Source organism: Oncorhynchus clarkii, chromosome 6, assembly GCF_045791955.1.
Source record: "Oncorhynchus clarkii lewisi isolate Uvic-CL-2024 chromosome 6, UVic_Ocla_1.0, whole genome shotgun sequence".
Lineage (NCBI taxonomy): Eukaryota > Metazoa > Chordata > Actinopteri > Salmoniformes > Salmonidae > Oncorhynchus > Oncorhynchus clarkii.
The window spans coordinates 76,600,194-76,622,038 of record NC_092152.1 but is presented as its reverse complement, the minus strand read 5'-3'; the positions used below and the strand labels follow the sequence as shown (position 1 = coordinate 76,622,038).

General features: G+C 43.3%; 1 protein-coding gene across 1 annotated transcript in view; it reads right to left on the bottom strand.

Moving 5' to 3' along the window:
- LOC139411623 (talin-2-like) overlaps positions 1-21,845 on the bottom strand; it is a 125,793-nt gene that overhangs the window by 45,897 nt on the left and 58,051 nt on the right. Inside the window, exons 15-25 of the mRNA XM_071158213.1 lie at positions 21,676-21,784; positions 20,673-20,881; positions 19,370-19,468; positions 19,030-19,197; positions 10,840-10,974; positions 10,550-10,709; positions 7,381-7,547; positions 5,634-5,762; positions 923-1,036; positions 641-754; positions 152-286 (exon numbers count right to left, since the gene is read on the bottom strand). Coding sequence (XP_071014314.1) covers positions 152-286; positions 641-754; positions 923-1,036; positions 5,634-5,762; positions 7,381-7,547; positions 10,550-10,709; positions 10,840-10,974; positions 19,030-19,197; positions 19,370-19,468; positions 20,673-20,881; positions 21,676-21,784 — 1,539 coding nt within the window. The remainder of the gene's footprint in view (positions 1-151; positions 287-640; positions 755-922; positions 1,037-5,633; positions 5,763-7,380; positions 7,548-10,549; positions 10,710-10,839; positions 10,975-19,029; positions 19,198-19,369; positions 19,469-20,672; positions 20,882-21,675; positions 21,785-21,845) is intronic.

Here is a 21,845-nt window from a genome sequence, read left to right as displayed (position 1 = left end):
GTCATTCTAGACTGACAGTTTAACCCACCTGAGCTGGTATTTAGTGTCCTAGTCTATCAGAAGCTGGCTAGTCCTAACAGGGGATAGGTACCCTCACAAAGTGACAGAGGTTAGCGACAGGTATGACTTAAGTGTGTGTGTGTTTATGTACCTTCTGTGCTGCGGTTCTGAGCTCTGCCAGGCTGGTGGCCAGGTTCTTGGCACACTGACCCAGCTGCATAGCAGCGGCCTGGTCCATCACCGTGGGAACAGATGACTTCGCTGATGTCACCATCTTACTGCCAGGCTGTCATGAGAGAAACAGGAAACAGAGAAATGTCAAATTCATCCCAAGAAGATGTTTGGTACCAGAGAATGTCTTTATTTGAATCTATTATGACTACAAAACCCAGCCTTACCCAAGTATTAGACATCATCATCATCATCAATAATATATGTTTAGACGCTTTCAAGCTCAAGCTCACAAGCACACAAGCACACAAGCACACAAGCACACACACACACACAAGCACACACAAGCACACACAAGCACACACAAGCACACACACACACACACACACATCAGCACTGTACAATATATTGAGATCCCTTCATTCAATATGTGGAGAGATTAGGAGCCAGACTGGCACTGGTGGAGTACCTGTAGGAAGTTCTGACTGGTGATGATGAGGGCTAGCTGGGTAGTGAGGTCTTCAGGCTGGGCCTGGCTGCCCCTTACCCCCTGGACCAGCTGGGGAATGTGGTCTGCCATGGCCTAGTGAGCCGCACACATACATAAACAGTCAACACACATACAGTATTCAACCACAGTTTCTATATAGCTGTAGCACCTATATAGCTGTTTAACTACAGTAGGCATACAAAGTGTTAAATGCAAGGAACTGGTGATGTCCCCTGGCATTAAGAGACTTATCCCCAGTACCTTGCAGCTCTGCACCAATTGCTGGTGAGCGGCGGTGTTCTTGTTGGAGGCTGCTGCATTCTGGGAGGCAGCGATGGTCTGGGTGGCTGCAGCTGCAGCTTGCTTGGCGGCATTCTGTTGGAATGTCACACATGTCAGGCATGTTTAGAATCACTACCTTGACGAATCAACACACACACAAGGTGCCTCTCAAATGGCACCCCATTCCCTTTATAGTGCACTTATTTTTACCAGGAGGCCCATGGTCAAAAGAACCGTACTAAAGGGAATAAAGTGACATTTGGGAGGCAGACAGTCTCCACTTAGAGCCAGGGTTCCTCAGGTCAGAGATCAAATATTTGTTGTGCCATCTTTAATGTCGGGCAGTAGGGTTCAAACAATCTCCTGATTTGGTATTTTATTAGGATCCCCATTAGCTGTTGTGAGAGCCTCTGACCCACTCAAAACATGAACAATACAGAACATTGACAAGAACAGCTCAAGGGCAAAACTTCATCAACTTAAATATGGCACACGTAGCCTCCATATCAATACATACACGCACAAACTATCTAGGTCAAATAGGGAAGGTGTTGCTTTATTGTTTTTTTGAAACCAGGTTTGCTGTTAATTTGAGCAGTATGAGATGGAACGCAGTTCCATGCAATAATGGCTCTATATAATACTGTACGCTTTCTTGAATCGGTTCTGGATTCTGGGACCATGAAAAGACCCATGGTGGCATGTCTAGTGGGGTAAGTGTGTGTGTCAGAGCTCTGTGTAAGTTGCAAACATTTTGGAATTTTCAACACATTGTTTCTTACAAAAAGAAGTGATGCAGTCAGTATCTCCTCAACTCTTAGCCAAGAGAGTCTGACATGGATAGTACTTATATCCTCCTTCTGATTACAATAAAAAGCAAGGTGTGCCTCTGTTCTGGGCCAGCGGCAGCTTATCTAGGTCTTTTCTTTTAGCACTGGACCACACAATAATCAAGGTAAGACAAAACTAAACTAGAGCTTTTTGGAGTGTGGTGTCTAAAAAGCAGAGCATCTCTTTATTACGGACAGACCTCTCCTTCTTTACAACCATTGCACCTATATGTTTTGACCATGACAGTTTACAATCTAAGGTAACACCAAGTCATTTAGTCTACTCAACTTGTTCAACAAACACACCATTCATTACCAGATTCAGCTGAGGGATAGAATGATTTGGGAATGATTTGTACCAAATACAATGCTCTTAGCTTTAGGACCAGTTTATTACTAGTCACCGATTATAAAACAGACTGCAACTCTTTGTTAAGGGTTTCAGTGCCTTAATAAGCTGTGATTGCTGATGCGTATATGGTTGAATCATCAGCATACATGGACAAACATTGTTTAATGCCAGTGGCATGTCATTGGTAAAAATATAAAAAAAGAGTAGAAAGCCTAGAGAGCTGCCCTGCGGTACACCACACTTTACATGTTTGACAGAGAAGCTCCCATTAAATAAAACCCTTTGAATTCTATCAGATAGATGGCTCTGAATCCATGATATGGCAGAGGTTGAAAAGCAATAACACATAAGTTCTCTCAGCAACAGGTTATGGGCAATACTATCAAAGGCTGCACTGAAATCTAACCGCTCCCACAATCTTCTTATAAAACAATCATCAGTCATTTGTGTCAGTGCAGTACATGTTGAGTGCCCTTCTCTATAAGCATGCTGAAAGTCTGTTGTTAATTTGTTTATAGAGAAATAGCATTGTATTTGGTCAAACCATTTTTTCCAACAGTTTGCTAAGAGCTGGCAGCAAGTTTATAGGTCTGCTGTTAGAACTAGTAAAGGCCGCTTTATGTGATCGATACATGGACGGTCACGAAATTTCATCAGCCGGTGATTGTCAAGCAAATAACTGCCGGTCTCACGGTAACTGACCATTAATTAACAAACACATTTAGCATCTCCTGGCTTCCACACATAGCCTACAAGCCATTTTAAAAAGTCTAATAAATCCATGTAATATAGCCTCCCCCTTCACAATAAATCCATTATTTATTTTAGACAGAACTAAAGAAGTATGATATGAAGAAAATGTAGTCTATTTCAGAAGAAAAGAATAGCATGCTCGGAGTTGTCCTTATGTTAGGTCCTGATATGTCTATGCCAAATGGCTGTGGTCTATACTACTTAATTTAGCAGATAAGATTTGCTTATAATTAAGTGGCATTATTTTATAGTATGAAGAATACAATTGAACAAAGCTGAATAAAATATATATTTTCTCCAAAACGATGAGGGAATGCGCACATGCCTCTATTCTGTGTTGAGCGGTTAACAAAGAAATAGGTACTCCTATATGCGTAATTTAAATTTATTAATGTAACTTTAGTTGTTCTACAAACACTGGGTTATATCTTTTGATTTTTAATACATTGTAAGGCTGCATGATGAGACTAATGATGATTTGAAAAACTCTCGAAAGGCATGAGCTCGGCTTTGTTTTTGCACAGGCTGTACACACGCCAATAGTCTCTCATTCACAATTTGACAAGCACTTGATAACGCCTCGAATTTCCCAGTGGCATCACCTTTGTGGCCGTAATGCACCCTAAAAAAATCCATGCCTTTAGCAGTGCTGCGTTGTGCCCTTCTCCCTGAGTGTGCAACAAAATCCGAAGCATCTCTCACTCACACGGCTCTCTGTCATATCCAGTTCCAAGGTGCATATTGAAGATATTGAAAGAACTGTCCACATTTACTTTTCATCAGCCAACAAGATGAGCAGGCCTAACCAACAGCAAAAGCACTAGCCTATATCAATCTACTATCTCCCATAGTACAAAAGTCGACCAATTCTATTCTTTGCAAGAAATAAATATTCCATGAATCAGTCAGTGTGTGTAAGTGAGTCTGTGTGTGCTGCGGGGTTGAAGCTACAAACCCATAGGCTTTGCTCTCTCATCCCTTCCAGGGTTTTGGAAGGGAGGGTTGACAACGAGCCTGTCATAGCGGATGTAAGTAATGTCCCCACGCTCTCTGGCAGCTTTCATGGCCAAGATAAGTTCATTCCTCTTCTGGTGCACAGCTTCAGGATAGTCCTCAATGAGGAAAGTATACGTTCTTCTCAAGTTCTTGGCTCTTTCCAGAACAGCTACAGCATTTTTAAAAATGTATTTTTAATTTCACCTTTATTTAACCAGGTAGACCAGTTGAGAACAAGTTCTCATTTACAACTGCGACCTGGCCAAGATAAAGCAAAGCAGTGTGACAAAAACCACAGAGTTACACAAGGGATAAATAAACTTACAGTCAATAACACAATAGAAAAGTCTATTTACAGAGTGTGCAAATGTTGTAAGATTAGCGAGATAAGGCAATAAACCTCAAGAACTTGACCACTACGGGCCTGTCACCTGGGCCGGTGGTGGGTTTTCCAGTTCTGTGGGCGTGCTCCACCTCAAATCTTTTTGTGGTCCATCTTCAGTTTCTCCGAGATCATTTCCCTCACTTTGTCCTCAGACTCCATCCAGGTCTCATGTGGCGATTCTGCAATTACGTCCACAACCATGTTGTTCCTGCAAACTGTTCTTCAGGTCCTGGACCTCTCTGGTCAGGTCGTCCATTATTTTATTAGTTGAGTCCACTAGTATTTGGACAAAACACTACAAGCCATTTTCTTGTTGTTGAAACAACTGCATGTAGAATTGTTTTTGTTGTTGTTGTTGTTGTTCGCTCACCTGTGACAAAGAGACACCACTGTCCTCAACAGTACTCCTGTCGGCTTTGGTCTTTGTCATGGTACCTAGCAACGTAGGTTACGCTGTTACTCCTCACAGTTCCAGACAGGGCAGGTCGCAGGGAAGACTGAAAACAACAAACAGCAGGGATCAACAGCCTCAAGCACGGGACAATCTGTGATCCCAGCCACGGGCTGAGTTCAAGCCCTCAAGACAACCCCGCTAGCTTGATAGGCAGCTAGCAAGCAGCTACACCAAATAGCTCCTCAGAACCGTTCTTGGTCGGCAGGATCACTGGACAGAGAGTAGCAGACCCAGCAACTGATGCCAACTGCGTCTCGGGATCCAAACTCAAAAGGTAGCTAGATACTAAGAAACTTTTTAACACACTTTCAAAACACCAAAACGAGCTCACCCTCATTCCGCATTCAACAGTCATATGTAAAATGCTCCTTTTACATTTCAGTGGCTAGTAGGATGACGATCGAAGAATGATACTGGATGGTCTCTACTTTCATATGAAGGAAAACCTACAAGGACTTCTCAGAATGTAAACAGGAAGGGAAAGGAAGTTTCTATAACAGTTGAATGTACCCAGAGTACACTGTAGCTCTCCAAACACACTCAGTAATGTCCTGTACTGTATATAACTGTTCTTGCATGGTTTACATCAACAGCTGAAAATAATAGCTCTGGTAATGCAATCACCTCTGCACGTTAACCTAAAGCCCAAAATAATACAGCATATCAAAAATACTATTTCTAGACTTTCACTCAAAGCCTGTTGTTTTCCATGCGACTGACAATGTGGTGTGTATGTAGAGCAAGAGCTATGATGAGGAGACACAAGTGGAAGTGCCTGCTTACTCAGCCCCAGAGCCATATACAGAGTTTGGCAAACCCATTAATGGGACGCCACCTTAGCACCAAACTCGCGGAGCCACCAATAGGTATACTGTACATATATGGCTCTGCCCAGCCTAGCTCAGACTCATCCAACTGACCTCTAGCCTATTAATGAGCTTCTTCTTGATGGCGTTCTGAGCTGCAGCGTTCGTGGCCACGCGTAAGCCCTCAGCCGCCTCCCTCAGTCTCTGCTGCTGGTCCTCGTTCTCTGGGTATGCCGCTGCACCCTGTTACACACACACACACACACAAAGTAAGGCACCTCATCCATCATTAAACTGGAGCAGATGGAGATGCATCCAGGGAAAGTGCTAGAGTCCAACTGTAATCATGTCCGTTTGTAATGACAGCAGCTCTTCTTTGTCTATCTATCAACAACTTGTTGAGGAAACATCAAGACTCCTTTTCGTTACCTCCTCCTCTGGCTCCAGCTCTCTTTACCTCTCTCTGTCTCTCCAGCTGTCTCTGATTGTACGTGACTGGGTTCAGTTCACACAAACCAATATCCCTAAGAGCCTCTGTGCGTCCTATTGTTGAGGGAATGAAGAGAATCTAGAGCCTAAGCCTCCATGCCATTTAGTTAATTAAGCAGCCAGGCGCTTCCCTCACCTGCTGCTGAATGAACCCTCTACAGTACATTACAGCAGCCATCTTATCTCTCTCTAATACACACACACTAAAAACATACCACCCACAGCCCCAAGGTGATGTTTATAGTAAGCCCAGACTAATGTGAAGAGACATTACAGTACTAATTCCTCAAGAGTAGAGGGGAATAATGTGATTGAGTCTTGAAATGCAAAACAGTTTTTTATAACAGTGTGTCATGTTAGCCAGCCCAGTACAGTCTATCATTGATACTATTCGCTGCTTCCTGTAAGCCAGGTTAACTGTCACTTATGTGTGATCAGAAATTGTCACTGAAGGGAAAACCAATCGTATTCTAATAATAAAAGGGATTGGAAATGAAACACAGAGTAGTGTCCGAAATTAAACCACATGGCTAATGTCCAGATTTCTCAGCACACAGCTTTGAGAGAAAGCCAAACGAAGAGCTGCCATCTTCTGTTGAGTCCCCACTACTGACACAATCCTTTCTCCATGCCTCAGCAAAACCTTCTCTACCCTCAATCAATCAATTATAGGACGCTTATATTAGGCTTGTATAATATATATTTTTTGTGCATATCCCCCCCCCCCCTCCGAGACCCTGGGTTACAACCAGGGATCAGCCAATGTTGACGGCAACCCTGGAGAAATTAGGGTTAAGTACCTTGCTCAACGGCAGATCGACAGATATTTCACCTTTTGGTTACCTGCCCAATGCTCTAACTGCAAGGCTGCCTATGGTAGTGCTATAGTGTTGAATACAGCCCCCCTTTCTGACAGTTACCAAGGAAACAGTGGCTGGGCAAATCCTTCATTGATAGTGATAAAGATAGCTGCTATAATGTGATTAATGTGGAATCAAAGCATCTAACCAGCTGTAAGATACGGCCCCATTTAGCATTCATGATGGCAGGGACATTAATACTTGTCTGTAAGGCTGAGGAGCAGATGAAGAATCAAGTGGACTGCCTGAATAAAAGTAGACTTATTTAACTAGACAACCAGGAAGCACCCAAATAGCACTGTTGAAAAAGCTCCGGTTTGAATGAATGTAATCAAATGCAATACAACCCCATTTGGATAACCATATAAAACATACATGAAATGCATGTCAATGTAAATTGTAAATAAGAAGTTGCCTAGTTAAATAAAGGTTAAATAAAAATAATACACTGGCAAAGGTTGTCGTTGACCGACAGCTTAGCACAGTAAGTAAGCCATTATTACGTACTGTACCTTAGCAGCCTCCACCATCCTGGCTGTGGCGTCTGCCAGTAGTTTAGCTGCAGCAAGTAGCTTCTTAGAGTTGTCAACATCCACTTCCACCTCAGCATCTGACCGCATGGCATTCACCAGGTCAGAGGTGGCCTGAGCCAGGACCCTGGCCTGCCGAACCATCTCTCCTGAGAGGGGAGACAGGGGAGAGAAAGAGGGGGATGGGTAGAAGTAGAGCGGGTCAGCGTGCGAGCGAGAGAGAGCAGGTCAGCGTGCGAGCGAGAGAGAGCGGGTCAGCGTGCGAGCGAGAGAGAGCGGGTCAGCGTGCGAGCGAGAGAGAGCGGGTCAGCGTGCGAGCGAGAGAGAGCGGGTCAGCGTGCGAGCGAGAGAGAGCGGGTCAGCGTGCGAGCGAGAGAGAGCGGGTCAGCGAGAGAGAGAGAGGGTCAGCGAGAGAGAGAGAGAGAGTCAGCGAGAGAGAGAGAGAGAGAGTCAGCGAGAGAGAGAGAGAGAGCGTCAGCGAGAGAGAGAGAGAGAGAGAGAGAGAGTCAGCGAGAGAAAGAGAGTCAGCGAGAGAGAGAGAGAGAGAGAGAGTCAGCGAGAGAAAGAGAGTCAGCGAGAGAGAGTCAGCGAGAGCGAGAGAGAGTCAGCGAGAGAGCGAGAGAGAGTCAGCGAGAGAGAGAGAGTCAGCGAGAGAGAGAGAGTCAGCGAGAGAGAGAGAGAGTCAGCGAGAGAGAGAGTCAGCGAGAGCGAGAGAGAGTCAGCGAGAGAGAGAGAGAGAGAGAGAGAGAGAGAGAGAGAGAGAGAGAGAGAGAGAGAGCGAGAGAGCGAGAGAGAGAGAGAGTCAGCGAGAGAGCGAGAGAGAGAGAGTCAGCGAGAGAGAGAGAGAGAGAGTCAGCGAGAGAGAGAGAGAGAGTCAGCGAGAGAGAGAGAGAGAGTCAGCGAGAGAGAGAGAGTCAGAGAGAGAGAGAGAGTCAGCGAGAGAGAGAGAGAGAGAGAGACAGCGAGAGAGAGAGAGAGAGAGAGAGAGTCAGCGAGAGAGAGAGAGAGAGAGAGTCAGCGAGAGAGAGAGAGAGAGAGTCAGCGAGAGAGAGAGAGAGAGAGAGAGAGTCAGCGAGAGAGAGAGAGAGAGAGAGAGAGAGAGAGAGAGAGAGAGAGTCAGCGAGAGAGAGAGAGAGAGAGAGAGAGAGAGAGTCAGTGAGAGAGAGAGAGAGAGAGAGAGTCAGTGAGAGAGAGAGAGAGAGAGTCAGCGAGAGAGAGAGAGAGAGAGCCAGAGAGAGAGAGTCAGAGTCAGCGAGAGAGCGAGAGAGAGTCAGCGAGAGAGCGAGAGAGAGTCAGCGAGAGAGCGAGAGAGAGTCAGCGAGAGAGCGAGAGAGAGTCAGCGAGAGAGCGAGAGAGAGTCAGCGAGAGAGCGAGAGAGAGTCAGCGAGAGAGAGCGAGAGAGAGTCAGAGAGAGAGTCAGCGAGAGAGAGTCAGCGAGAGAGAGTCAGCGAGAGAGAGCGAGAGAGAGTCAGCGAGAGAGAGCGAGAGAGAGTCAGCGAGAGAGCGAGAGAGAGTCAGCGAGAGAGCGAGAGAGAGTCAGCGAGAGAGCGAGAGAGAGTCAGCGAGAGAGCGAGAGAAAGTCAGCGAGAGAGCGAAAGAGAGTCAGCGAGAGAGAGCGAGAGAGAGTCAGCGAGAGAGAGTCAGCGAGAGAGAGTCAGCGAGAGAGAGCCAGCGAGAGAGAGCCAGCGAGAGAGAGTCAGCGAGAGAGTCAGCGAGAGAGAGCGAGAGAGTCAGCGAGAGAGAGCGAGAGAGAGTCAGCGAGAGAGTCAGCGAGAGAGTCAGCGAGAGAGAGCGAGAGAGTCAGCGAGAGAGTCAGCGAGAGAGAGCGAGAGTCAGCGAGAAAGAGCAATAGAGTCAGCGAGAGAGAGTCAGCGAGAGAGAGTCAGCGAGAGAGAGTCAGCGAGAGAGAGTCAGCGAGAGAGAGTCAGCGAGAGAGAGTCAGCGAGAGAGCGAGAGAGAGTCAGCGAGAGAGCGAGAGAGAGTCAGCGAGAGAGAGTCAGCGAGAGAGCGAGAGAGAGTCAGCGAGAGAGTCAGCGAGAGAGCGAAAGAGAGTCAGCGAGAGAGAGTCAGCGAGAGAGAGCGAGAGAGAGTCAGCGAGAGAGTCAGCGAGAGAGAGCGAGAGAGAGCCAGCGAGAGTCAGCGAGAGAGAGCGAGAGAGAGTCAGCGAGAGAGAGCGAGAGAGTCAGCGAGAGAGAGCGAGAGTCAGCGAGAGAGAGCAATAGAGTCAGCGAGAGAGAGCAATAGAGTCAGCGAGAGAGAGCAATAGAGTCAGCGAGAGAGAGCAATAGAGTCAGCGAGAGAGCGAAAGAGAGTCAGCGAGAGAGAGCGAGAGAGTCAGCGAGAGAGAGCGAGAGAGTCAGCGAGAGAGAGCAAGAGAGTCAGCGAGAGAGAGCGAGAGAGTCAGCGAGAGAGAGCGAGAGAGTCAGCGAGAGAGAGCGAGAGAGTCAGCGAGAGAGAGCGAGAGAGTCAGCGAGAGAGAGAGCGAGAGAGAGCGAGGCAGCGAGAGAGAGCGAGGCAGCGAGAGAGAGCGAGGCAGCGAGAGAGAGCGAGGCAGCGAGAGAGAGCGAGGCAGCGAGAGAGAGCGAGGCAGCGAGAGAGTGCGAGGCAGCGTGCGAGGCAGCGTGCGAGGCAGCGTGCGAGGCAGCGTGCGAGGCAGCGAGAGGAGAGAGAGAACCAGACAAAGTTAGGCTACTGTATGACTAAATCCTGCTAGTCCAAGGAGACGAGAGATGGGTATTTATTCTCTCTATTAAAGAACACATGGCTTTAAACTGCAGTCATCTGGCAGCCAGCATTGAGAACTCGAGCCAATCTGCCAACACTCCCCTGGGAGAGAGAATGAGTCTATTTCCAATCCATTTTTATACTCAACTAACTGAGGCTAATGTCAGGTGTGACTTGAACCCACATATTTGCTGTTGGCTGAAAGCCAGCATTCTTCAACAGTTTAGGTACAGAACAGAATGAGGTTCTTTAGAGCAGCTGGCAGACACTTTCTATACACCAAGAGGCTTTAAATCTAAATATCAACAAACATTCATAAATTTAAACAATTAAATCAAGCTTTATTGGCATTTAATTTAATAGTTGTATTTAGCGACTTCATCACTACCACTACTAGGGAATCCCCTTCCTTCCCTCCTCTCCTCACCTGCGTCTCCCATGGAGCTGAAGATGCTCTCTGTTACGGTCATGATGGTGTCGGTGGCCTGGTCATAGCGACCAATGGGCTCGCCGTGGGAGGCGTAGCGGCATACGTGCTCCAGCAGGTCCCCCAGGGCCTGACCGACAACACTGGCTGCAGAACTCACCTGCAGGATGTCTCTCAATTCAGTTTCAATTCAGGAAGTACACTGACAAACCCATTTCAATGTTCCTCAATGCTTCTATATGTGAAAACTGTACTGAAATTGAGATGGAGTTGACCCCAACTCCGCTCACCTGCTTCAGCATCTCCCCATCGACTGTGGCAGACAGACAGGCCTGGACACAGTCCTCCACTGAGCGGTCCACCAGCTTCCCTGCCTCAATCAGCTGCTCCTGGCACAATGGGGAGCTGATGGTGGGACTCACCACCTGCAGGGAGAGATGGAGAAAGAGAGAGGGATATAGAGAGTTAGAGGAAGAGCGAGATCAGCCGCTCCTGGAACACCAGAGCACTGATGGTGACAGTCACCACCTGGAGAGGAAGGGGTGATGGAGAGAAATGAGTGCATGTGTTGAAAGAGAAACAAAGAGGAAAAAAGATGAAGTAAACAAATCATTTAACATCATCTACATGGATATTATTGAAGTTACTAACTTTACCTGGGGTTATTGAAGTTACTAACTTTACCTGGGGTTATTGAAGTTAGTAACTTTACCTGGGGTTATTGAAGTTAGTAACTTTACCTGGGGTTATTGAAGTTACTAACATTACCTGGGGTTATTGAAGTTACTAACTTTACCTGGGGTTATTGAAGTTAGGAACTTTACCTGGGGTTATTGAAGTTACTAACTTTACCTGGGGTTATTGAAGTTACTAACTTTACCTGGGGTTATTGAAGTTACTAACTTTACCTGGGGTTATTGAAGTTACTAACTTTACCTGGGGTTATTGAAGTTAGGAACTTTACCTGGGGTATTGAAGTTAGGAACTTTACCTGGGGTTATTGAAGTTACTAACTTTACCTGGGGTTATTGAAGTTACTAACTTTACCTGGGGTTATTGAAGTTAGGAACTTTACCTGGGGTTATTGAAGTTACTAACTTTACCTGGGGTTATTGAAGTTAGGAACTTTACCTGGGGTTATTGAAGTTAGGAACTTTACCTGGGGTTATTGAAGTTAGGAACTTTACCTGGGGTTATTGAAGTTAGGAACTTTACCTGGGGTTATTGAAGTTACTAACTTTACCTGGGGTTATTGAAGTTAGGAACTTTACCTGGGGTTATTGAAGTTAGGAACTTTACCTGGGGTTATTGAAGTTACTAACTTTACCTGGGGTTATTGAAGTTAGGAACTTTACCTGGGGTTATTGAAGTTAGGAACTTTACCTGGGGTTATTGAAGTTAGGAACTTTACCTGGGGTTATTGAAGTTACTAACTTTACCTGGGGTTATTGAAGTTACTAACTTTACCTGGGGTTATTGAAGTTAGGAACTTTACCTGGGGTTATTGAAGTTACTAACTTTACCTGGGGTTAATGAAGTTAGGAACTTTACCTGGGGTTATTGAAGTTACTAACTTTACCTGGGGTTATTGAAGTTACTAACTTTACCTGGGGTTATTGAAGTTAGGAACTTTACCTGGGGTTATTGAAGTTACTAACTTTACCTGGGGTTATTGAAGTTACTAACTTTACCTGGGTACCTGGGGTTATTGAAGTTACTAACTTTACCTGGGGTTATTGAAGTTACTAACTTTACCTGGGGTTATTGAAGTTACTAACTTTACCTGGGGTTATTGAAGTTAGGAACTTTACCTGGGGTTATTGAAGTTAGGAACTTTACCTGGGGTTATTGAAGTTACTAACTTTACCTGGGGTTATTGAAGTTACTAACTTTACCTGGGGTTATTGAAGTTACTAACTTTACCTGGGGTTATTGAAGTTACTAACTTTACCTGGGGTTATTGAAGTTACTAACTTTACCTGGGGTTATTGAAGTTACTAACTTTACCTGGGGTTATTGAAGTTACTAACTTTACCTGGGGTTATTGAAGTTACTAACTTTACCTGGGGTTATTGAAGTTACTAACTTTACCTGGGGTTAATGAAGTTAGGAACTTTACCTGGGGTTATTGAAGTTACTAACTTTACCTAGGGTTATTGAAGATACTAACTTTACCTGGGGTTATTGAAGTTACTAACTTTACCTGGGGTTATTGAAGTTACTAACTTTACCTGGGGTTATTGAAGTTACTAACTTTACCTGGGGTTATTGAAGTTACTAACTTTACCTGGGGTTATTGAAGTTAGGAACTTTACCTGGGGTTATTGAAGTTAGGAACTTTACCTGGGGTTATTGAAGTTACTAACTTTACCTGGGGTTATTGAAGTTACTAACTTTACCTGGGGTTATTGAAGTTACTAACTTTACCTGGGGTTATTGAAGTTACTAACTTTACCTGGGGTTATTGAAGTTACTAACTTTACCTAGGGTTATTGAAGATACTAACTTTACCTGGGGTTATTGAAGTTACTAACTTTACCTGGGGTTATTGAAGTTACTAACTTTACCTGGGGTTATTGAAGTTACTAACTTTACCTGGGGTTATTGAAGTTACTAACTTTACCTGGGGTTATTGAAGTTACTAACTTTACCTGGGGTTATTGAAGTTACTAACTTTACCTGGGGTTATTGAAGTTACTAACTTTACCTGGGGTTATTGAAGTTACTAACTTTACCTGGGGTTATTGAAGTTACTAACTTTACCTGGGGTTATTGAAGTTACTAACTTTACCTGGGGTTATTGAAGTTACTAACTTTACCTGGGGTTATTGAAGTTACTAACTTTACCTGGGGTTATTGAAGTTAGGAACTTTACCTGGGGTTATTGAAGTTAGGAACTTTACCTGGGGTTATTGAAGTTAGGAACTTTACCTGGGGTTATTGAAGTTAGGAACTTTACCTGGGGTTATTGAAGTTACTAACTTTACCTGGGGTTATTGAAGTTACTAACTTTACCTGGGGTTATTGAAGTTAGGAACTTTACCTGGGGTTATTGAAGTTAGGAACTTTACCTGGGGTTATTGAAGTTAGGAACTTTACCTGGGGTTATTGAAGTTAGGAACTTTACCTGGGGTTATTGAAGTTAGGAACTTTACCTGGGGTTATTGAAGTTAGGAACTTTACCTGGGGTTATTGAAGTTAGGAACTTTACCTGGGGTTATTGAAGTTACTAACTTTACCTGGGGTTATTGAAGTTACTAACTTTACCTGGGGTTATTGAAGTTACTAACTTTACCTGGGGTTATTGAAGTTACTAACTTTACCTGGGGTTATTGAAGTTACTAACTTTACCTGGGGTTATTGAAGTTAGGAACTTTACCTGGGGTTATTGAAGTTACTAACTTTACCTGGGGTTATTGAAGTTACTAACTTTACCTGGGGTTATTGAAGTTACTAACTTTACCTGGGGTTATTGAAGTTACTAACTTTACCTGGGGTTATTGAAGTTACTAACTTTACCTGGGTACCTGGGGTTATTGAAGTTACTAACTTTACCTGGGGTTATTGAAGTTACTAACTTTACCTGGGGTTATTGAAGTTAGGAACTTTACCTGGGGTTATTGAAGTTACTAACTTTACCTGGGGTTATTGAAGTTACTAACTTTACCTGGGGTTATTGAAGTTACTAACTTTACCTGGGGTTATTGAAGTTACTAACTTTACCTGGGGTTATTGAAGTTACCAACTTTACCTGGGGTTATTGAAGTTAGGAACTTTACCTGGGGTTATTGAAGTTACTAACTTTACCTGGGGTTATTGAAGTTAGTAACTTTACCTGGGGTTATTGAAGTTAGGAACTTTACCTGGGGTTATTGAAGTTAGGAACTTTACCTGGGGTTATTGAAGTTAGGAACTTTACCTGGGGTTATTGAAGTTACTAACTTTACCTGGGGTTATTGAAGTTAGGAACTTTACCTGGGGTTATTGAAGTTAGGAACTTTACCTGGGGTTATTGAAGTTACTAACTTTACCTGGGGTTATTGAAGTTAGGAACTTTACCTGGGGTTATTGAAGTTAGGAACTTTACCTGGGGTTATTGAAGTTAGGAACTTTACCTGGGGTTATTGAAGTTACTAACTTTACCTGGGGTTATTGAAGTTACTAACTTTACCTGGGGTTATTGAAGTTAGGAACTTTACCTGGGGTTATTGAAGTTACTAACTTTACCTGGGGTTAATGAAGTTAGGAACTTTACCTGGGGTTATTGAAGTTACTAACTTTACCTGGGGTTATTGAAGTTACTAACTTTACCTGGGGTTATTGAAGTTAGGAACTTTACCTGGGGTTATTGAAGTTACTAACTTTACCTGGGGTTATTGAAGTTACTAACTTTACCTGGGTACCTGGGGTTATTGAAGTTACTAACTTTACCTGGGGTTATTGAAGTTACTAACTTTACCTGGGGTTATTGAAGTTACTAACTTTACCTGGGGTTATTGAAGTTAGGAACTTTACCTGGGGTTATTGAAGTTAGGAACTTTACCTGGGGTTATTGAAGTTACTAACTTTACCTGGGGTTATTGAAGTTACTAACTTTACCTGGGGTTATTGAAGTTACTAACTTTACCTGGGGTTATTGAAGTTACTAACTTTACCTGGGGTTATTGAAGTTACTAACTTTACCTGGGGTTATTGAAGTTACTAACTTTACCTGGGGTTATTGAAGTTACTAACTTTACCTGGGGTTATTGAAGTTACTAACTTTACCTGGGGTTATTGAAGTTACTAACTTTACCTGGGGTTAATGAAGTTAGGAACTTTACCTGGGGTTATTGAAGTTACTAACTTTACCTAGGGTTATTGAAGATACTAACTTTACCTGGGGTTATTGAAGTTACTAACTTTACCTGGGGTTATTGAAGTTACTAACTTTACCTGGGGTTATTGTTATTGAAGTTACTAACTTTACCTGGGGTTATTGAAGTTACTAACTTTACCTGGGGTTATTGAAGTTAGGAACTTTACCTGGGGTTATTGAAGTTAGGAACTTTACCTGGGGTTATTGAAGTTACTAACTTTACCTGGGGTTATTGAAGTTACTAACTTTACCTGGGGTTATTGAAGTTACTAACTTTACCTGGGGTTATTGAAGTTACTAACTTTACCTGGGGTTATTGAAGTTACTAACTTTACCTAGGGTTATTGAAGATACTAACTTTACCTGGGGTTATTGAAGTTACTAACTTTACCTGGGGTTATTGAAGTTACTAACTTTACCTGGGGTTATTGAAGTTACTAACTTTACCTGGGGTTATTGAAGTTACTAACTTTACCTGGGGTTATTGAAGTTACTAACTTTACCTGGGGTTATTGAAGTTACTAACTTTACCTGGGGTTATTGAAGTTACTAACTTTACCTGGGGTTATTGAAGTTACTAACTTTACCTGGGGTTATTGAAGTTACTAACTTTACCTGGGGTTATTGAAGTTACTAACTTTACCTGGGGTTATTGAAGTTACTAACTTTACCTGGGGTTATTGAAGTTACTAACTTTACCTGGGGTTATTGAAGTTACTAACTTTACCTGGGGTTATTGAAGTTACTAACTTTACCTGGGGTTATTGAAGTTACTAACTTTACCTGGGGTTAATGAAGTTAGGAACTTTACCTGGGGTTATTGAAGTTACTAACTTTACCTAGGGTTATTGAAGATACTAACTTTACCTGGGGTTATTGAAGTTACTAACTTTACCTGGGGTTATTGAAGTTACTAACTTTACCTGGGGTTATTGAAGTTACTAACTTTACCTGGGGTTATTGAAGTTACTAACTTTACCTGGGGTTATTGAAGTTAGGAACTTTACCTGGGGTTATTGAAGTTAGGAACTTTACCTGGGGTTATTGAAGTTACTAACTTTACCTGGGGTTATTGAAGTTACTAACTTTACCTGGGGTTATTGAAGTTACTAACTTTACCTGGGGTTATTGAAGTTACTAACTTTACCTGGGGTTATTGAAGTTACTAACTTTACCTAGGGTTATTGAAGATACTAACTTTACCTGGGGTTATTGAAGTTACTAACTTTACCTGGGGTTATTGAAGTTACTAACTTTACCTGGGGTTATTGAAGTTACTAACTTTACCTGGGGTTATTGAAGTTACTAACTTTACCTGGGGTTATTGAAGTTACTAACTTTACCTGGGGTTATTGAAGTTACTAACTTTACCTGGGGTTATTGAAGTTACTAACTTTACCTGGGGTTATTGAAGTTACTAACTTTACCTGGGGTTATTGAAGTTACTAACTTTACCTGGGGTTATTGAAGTTACTAACTTTACCTGGGGTTATTGAAGTTACTAACTTTACCTGGGGTTATTGAAGTTACTAACTTTACCTGGGGTTATTGAAGTTACTAACTTTACCTGGGGTTATTGAAGTTAGGAACTTTACCTGGGGTTATTGAAGTTAGGAACTTTACCTGGGGTTATTGAAGTTAGGAACTTTACCTGGGGTTATTGAAGTTAGGAACTTTACCTGGGGTTATTGAAGTTACTAACTTTACCTGGGGTTATTGAAGTTACTAACTTTACCTGGGGTTATTGAAGTTAGGAACTTTACCTGGGGTTATTGAAGTTAGGAACTTTACCTGGGGTTATTGAAGTTAGGAACTTTACCTGGGGTTATTGAAGTTAGGAACTTTACCTGGGGTTATTGAAGTTAGGAACTTTACCTGGGGTTATTGAAGTTAGGAACTTTACCTGGGGTTATTGAAGTTAGGAACTTTACCTGGGGTTATTGAAGTTACTAACTTTACCTGGGGTTATTGAAGTTACTAACTTTACCTGGGGTTATTGAAGTTACTAACTTTACCTGGGGTTATTGAAGTTACTAACTTTACCTGGGGTTATTGAAGTTACTAACTTTACCTGGGGTTATTGAAGTTAGGAACTTTACCTGGGGTTATTGAAGTTACTAACTTTACCTGGGGTTATTGAAGTTACTAACTTTACCTGGGGTTATTGAAGTTACTAACTTTACCTGGGGTTATTGAAGTTACTAACTTTACCTGGGGTTATTGAAGTTACTAACTTTACCTGGGTACCTGGGGTTATTGAAGTTACTAACTTTACCTGGGGTTATTGAAGTTACTAACTTTACCTGGGGTTATTGAAGTTACTAACTTTACCTGGGGTTATTGAAGTTAGGAACTTTACCTGGGGTTATTGAAGTTACTAACTTTACCTGGGGTTATTGAAGTTACTAACTTTACCTGGGGTTATTGAAGTTACTAACTTTACCTGGGGTTATTGAAGTTACTAACTTTACCTGGGGTTATTGAAGTTACCAACTTTACCTGGGGTTATTGAAGTTAGGAACTTTACCTGGGGTTATTGAAGTTACTAACTTTACCTGGGGTTATTGAAGTTAGTAACTTTACCTGGGGTTATTGAAGTTAGGAACTTTACCTGGGGTTATTGAAGTTAGGAACTTTACCTGGGGTTATTGAAGTTAGGAACTTTACCTGGGGTTATTGAAGTTACTAACTTTACCTGGGGTTATTGAAGTTACTAACTTTACCTGGGGTTATTGAAGTTACTAACTTTACCTGGGGTTATTGAAGTTACTAACTTTACCTGGGGTTATTGAAGTTACTAACTTTACCTGGGGTTATTGAAGTTACTAACTTTACCTGGGGTTATTGAAGTTAGGAACTTTACCTGGGGTTATTGAAGTTAGGAACTTTACCTGGGGTTATTGAAGTTAGGAACTTTACCTGGGGTTATTGAAGTTAGGAACTTTACCTGGGGTTATTGAAGTTAGGAACTTTACCTGGGGTTATTGAAGTTAGGAACTTTACCTGGGGTTATTGAAGTTACTAACTTTACCTGGGGTTATTGAAGTTAGGAACTTTACCTGGGGTTATTGAAGTTAGGAACTTTACCTGGGGTTATTGAAGTTAGGAACTTTACCTGGGGTTATTGAAGTTAGGAACTTTACCCGGGGTTATTGAAGTTAGGAACTTTACCCGGGGTTATTGAAGTTAGGAACTTTACCTGGGGTTATTGAAGTTAGGAACTTTACCTGGGGTTATTGAAGTTAGGAACTTTACCTGGGGTTATTGAAGTTAGGAACTTTACCTGGGGTTATTGAAGTTACTAACTTTACCTGGGGTTATTGAAGTTACTAACTTTACCTGGGGTTATTGAAGTTAGGAACTTTACCTGGGGTTATTGAAGTTAGGAACTTTACCTGGGGTTATTGAAGTTAGGAACTTTACCTGGGGTTATTGAAGTTACTAACTTTACCTGGGGTTATTGAAGTTACTAACTTTACCTGGGGTTATTGAAGTGGAAGAATCATAGCTACTGTTGTTGAATTATCCACCGCAGCACTGCCACAAACCTTTCCCCCTCTCACATCATTCTCATCATGATGAAATGTCAGTGGGAGTGTGTGAAAGGTCTACAGTGTTGTACCTTGGCACAGGCCACCAGCTGGGAGGTGGAGAGGGCACACTGCGTGGCAGCAGCGATGACTCTGTTCTGTAGGACCGTGTCGTCTGCCACCTGGGCCACGTTCTTAGCCTTCAGCACCATCATGGCTGCCGCGTTGGCCACCGCCTTGGCCAGGATCATCAGCACCTCCTGAAATGGTCATCACCATTATGTCCATCCCTCTTAATAAATTCTAATAAGCAAAGGTTACGCTTGAAATTCAGATTGGGTGCAACTGCAGAATAATCCCTCTAAATGTGCTGAGTCTGAATCACATGTGAATGGTTGTAATGAGAAAAAGTTAAAATAAACAAACTCTTACCTGGAACCTCTCGTCTGACTCGTTCTCTCCTATCTGAAGCAGCAGGTCCCCACTGGCCTGGCCTATACTGCCTGCTGCACTCAGCACTGTCTGACGGGGCTGAGGGAACAGGAAGTCAGAGTATAGCTATGGCACAAGGGTTAGCCCACGTGGGGTCTACGGTAGGTAGACCTAAATTACAGCTGGCTCAGCATCTACGCTTAGTCCCAGAAGGTCGACACACCAGACTAGCTTAGATGAGCTACTGTATTTCTGAATCCACATCATATTGTCAAGACAGAATCTCCCAAAAACATTATTATCCCAACTGGCCTTGAAGAGAACACTGTGAGCATAGTGAACTGGGCCTTTATTTAACTAGGCAAGTCAGTTAAGAACAAATTCTTATTTTCAATGACGGCCTAGGAACAGTGGGTTAACTGCCTGTTCAGGGGCAGAACGACAGATTTGTACCTTGTCAGCTCGGGATTTGAACTTGCTACCTTTCGGTTACTAATCCAACGCTCTAACCACTAGGCTACCCTGCCACCCCAGATGTGAAATCCATTATTCAACATGGCAGTGATGAATCATTCACATGAGAATTATCCTCACCAGCCTTTGTTTTGTTCAACGTAAACAAAACACACAGCAGCAAAGGAAGGGCGAATAGTTCAAATGGCCATATTTTGTTATGGTTCTGCCTGGCCGTCGCTCTCTGGCCATCTGTCTCTGTTCAGACATGAGGGCAGGAATACAATAGACAGCCAACACATGACACACACACACTCCCTAAAAAAGGAAAATATTAATCAAATTAAGCCTTGTAACTGGGAGGAGTGCCACCATATGAATACAGTAGGAGCTCAGTTGGTATTATTGAGGCCAGTGGTGCATTAGTGATAAGTACAGTATAAACACCTCCAATCAATCAGAGGTCAAACCTAACACACTCTACAGCCTTCTGTTACCCTCTCTTTACAGGCAATACAACTGGGAAAGATCAACTGTGATGTTGGTTCTGTTACTAAAGATAATATAAAATGCCTTATATCAGGGACAATGGAACTTAATGAGAGGCCCGAGTAAGTCTAGAACATTGAATCATGTGTAGAAGCTAGCTCATGTGCTCTTCAGATACCACAGGTGTTGGGCTAAAGCATTGTTGGTACAGAACTCTGGCCACGGAAAGCCACAGTAGGCCAATCTGCAGGCTTTTGTTTCAAGTGTGCTTGCTTTGCACTAAGCTGGAACAAAAGCCGTAAACACTCTAGGCTCTCCTGGACCAGTGCTGAGGCATCTGCCTCCGCCAGCCCCGTCTCACCTCTCCGGAGGCAGGCTCCACAGCCTTGAGCAGGTCAGAGACGGCCCCAGCAAGGTTCCTAGCGGCACCCATAAGGTCATTGCTCCCGCCTGTGTCATCTTCTATAAGAGCAGCCAGTAGCTTCACACCCTTAGACATCTCTGTCAGGTTGGAGGAGATGGTGGTGATGGCACAACCCACTGCAGTGTAGTCTGTGTCTGTCGGGTCACCTATAAGAGGGAGGGAGGAAGGAGGGGAGGGGAAGAGAGAGAGAGCAGAGAGAGAGGGATTGAGTATAGTAAGCAAAAGTGAAAGAGAGTGGGGATGGAAAGAGGCAGAGAGGATAGAGAAGGAGAATGAAAAAGCGAGACAGAGATAGAGATAAAGAGAGCCAAGTTAACCATCTCAAGCCCTTCTGGCTTGTCCTCTGGGTACCTAACAGGGTGCAGTACAGTGAGCCAGTATGTGTCACAAACTTGTACACATGTTACACTCAGCCAGTCAATTCAGCATGTCACATTAGATCATTCTGTTTAGACATGAGACTGCTGGTGGGAATGACCAGACGTTTAGATAAAAGGGGAAAGGGTCAGGGACCGTATAAAGCATCTCAGAGCGCTGGTCCAGGATCAGGACCCCCGGTCCATGTCATCTTATTCACTATACGATGGTCTAAAAGGCCAAACTGATCCTATATCAGCACTCTTCTCTGATTGCTACTGGACAACAGAGCAGGGAAGTCCCCTTATATTGAAACAGATGGTTGAAGCACCGACTGTCCCTAGGCTGGGTTCAGCATGGCACCAAACCAATGATATGAAGAATACTGCCAGCTCGCATGGCCCACTAGTACACATTATAATGGATACCAGTTCACCATTACTGTATATTTACACGTAATGAAAACCAGATCGTTAATTTGAAAAAATGTCAAGTGTGAATAATTTAAAACCACAAGACGTAAAAATTAAGAAAAACTTATTGTAAAAATGGTTGTTTCCTGAGACATCCCAAAGCCACGTACCAGCGGTGAGGTTGACCACAGAAGCTGTTCCTGCGGTGATGGCGTCCACCTGGGAGTGGATCTCATGTTTGGACTCATCCACCTTGTTCTGGATCCACACCTTGGACGCCTGGAGGAGAGAGATGGTACTGGTTCATCAGAATTATCACATGAAGGTGGTACTTGGCAGC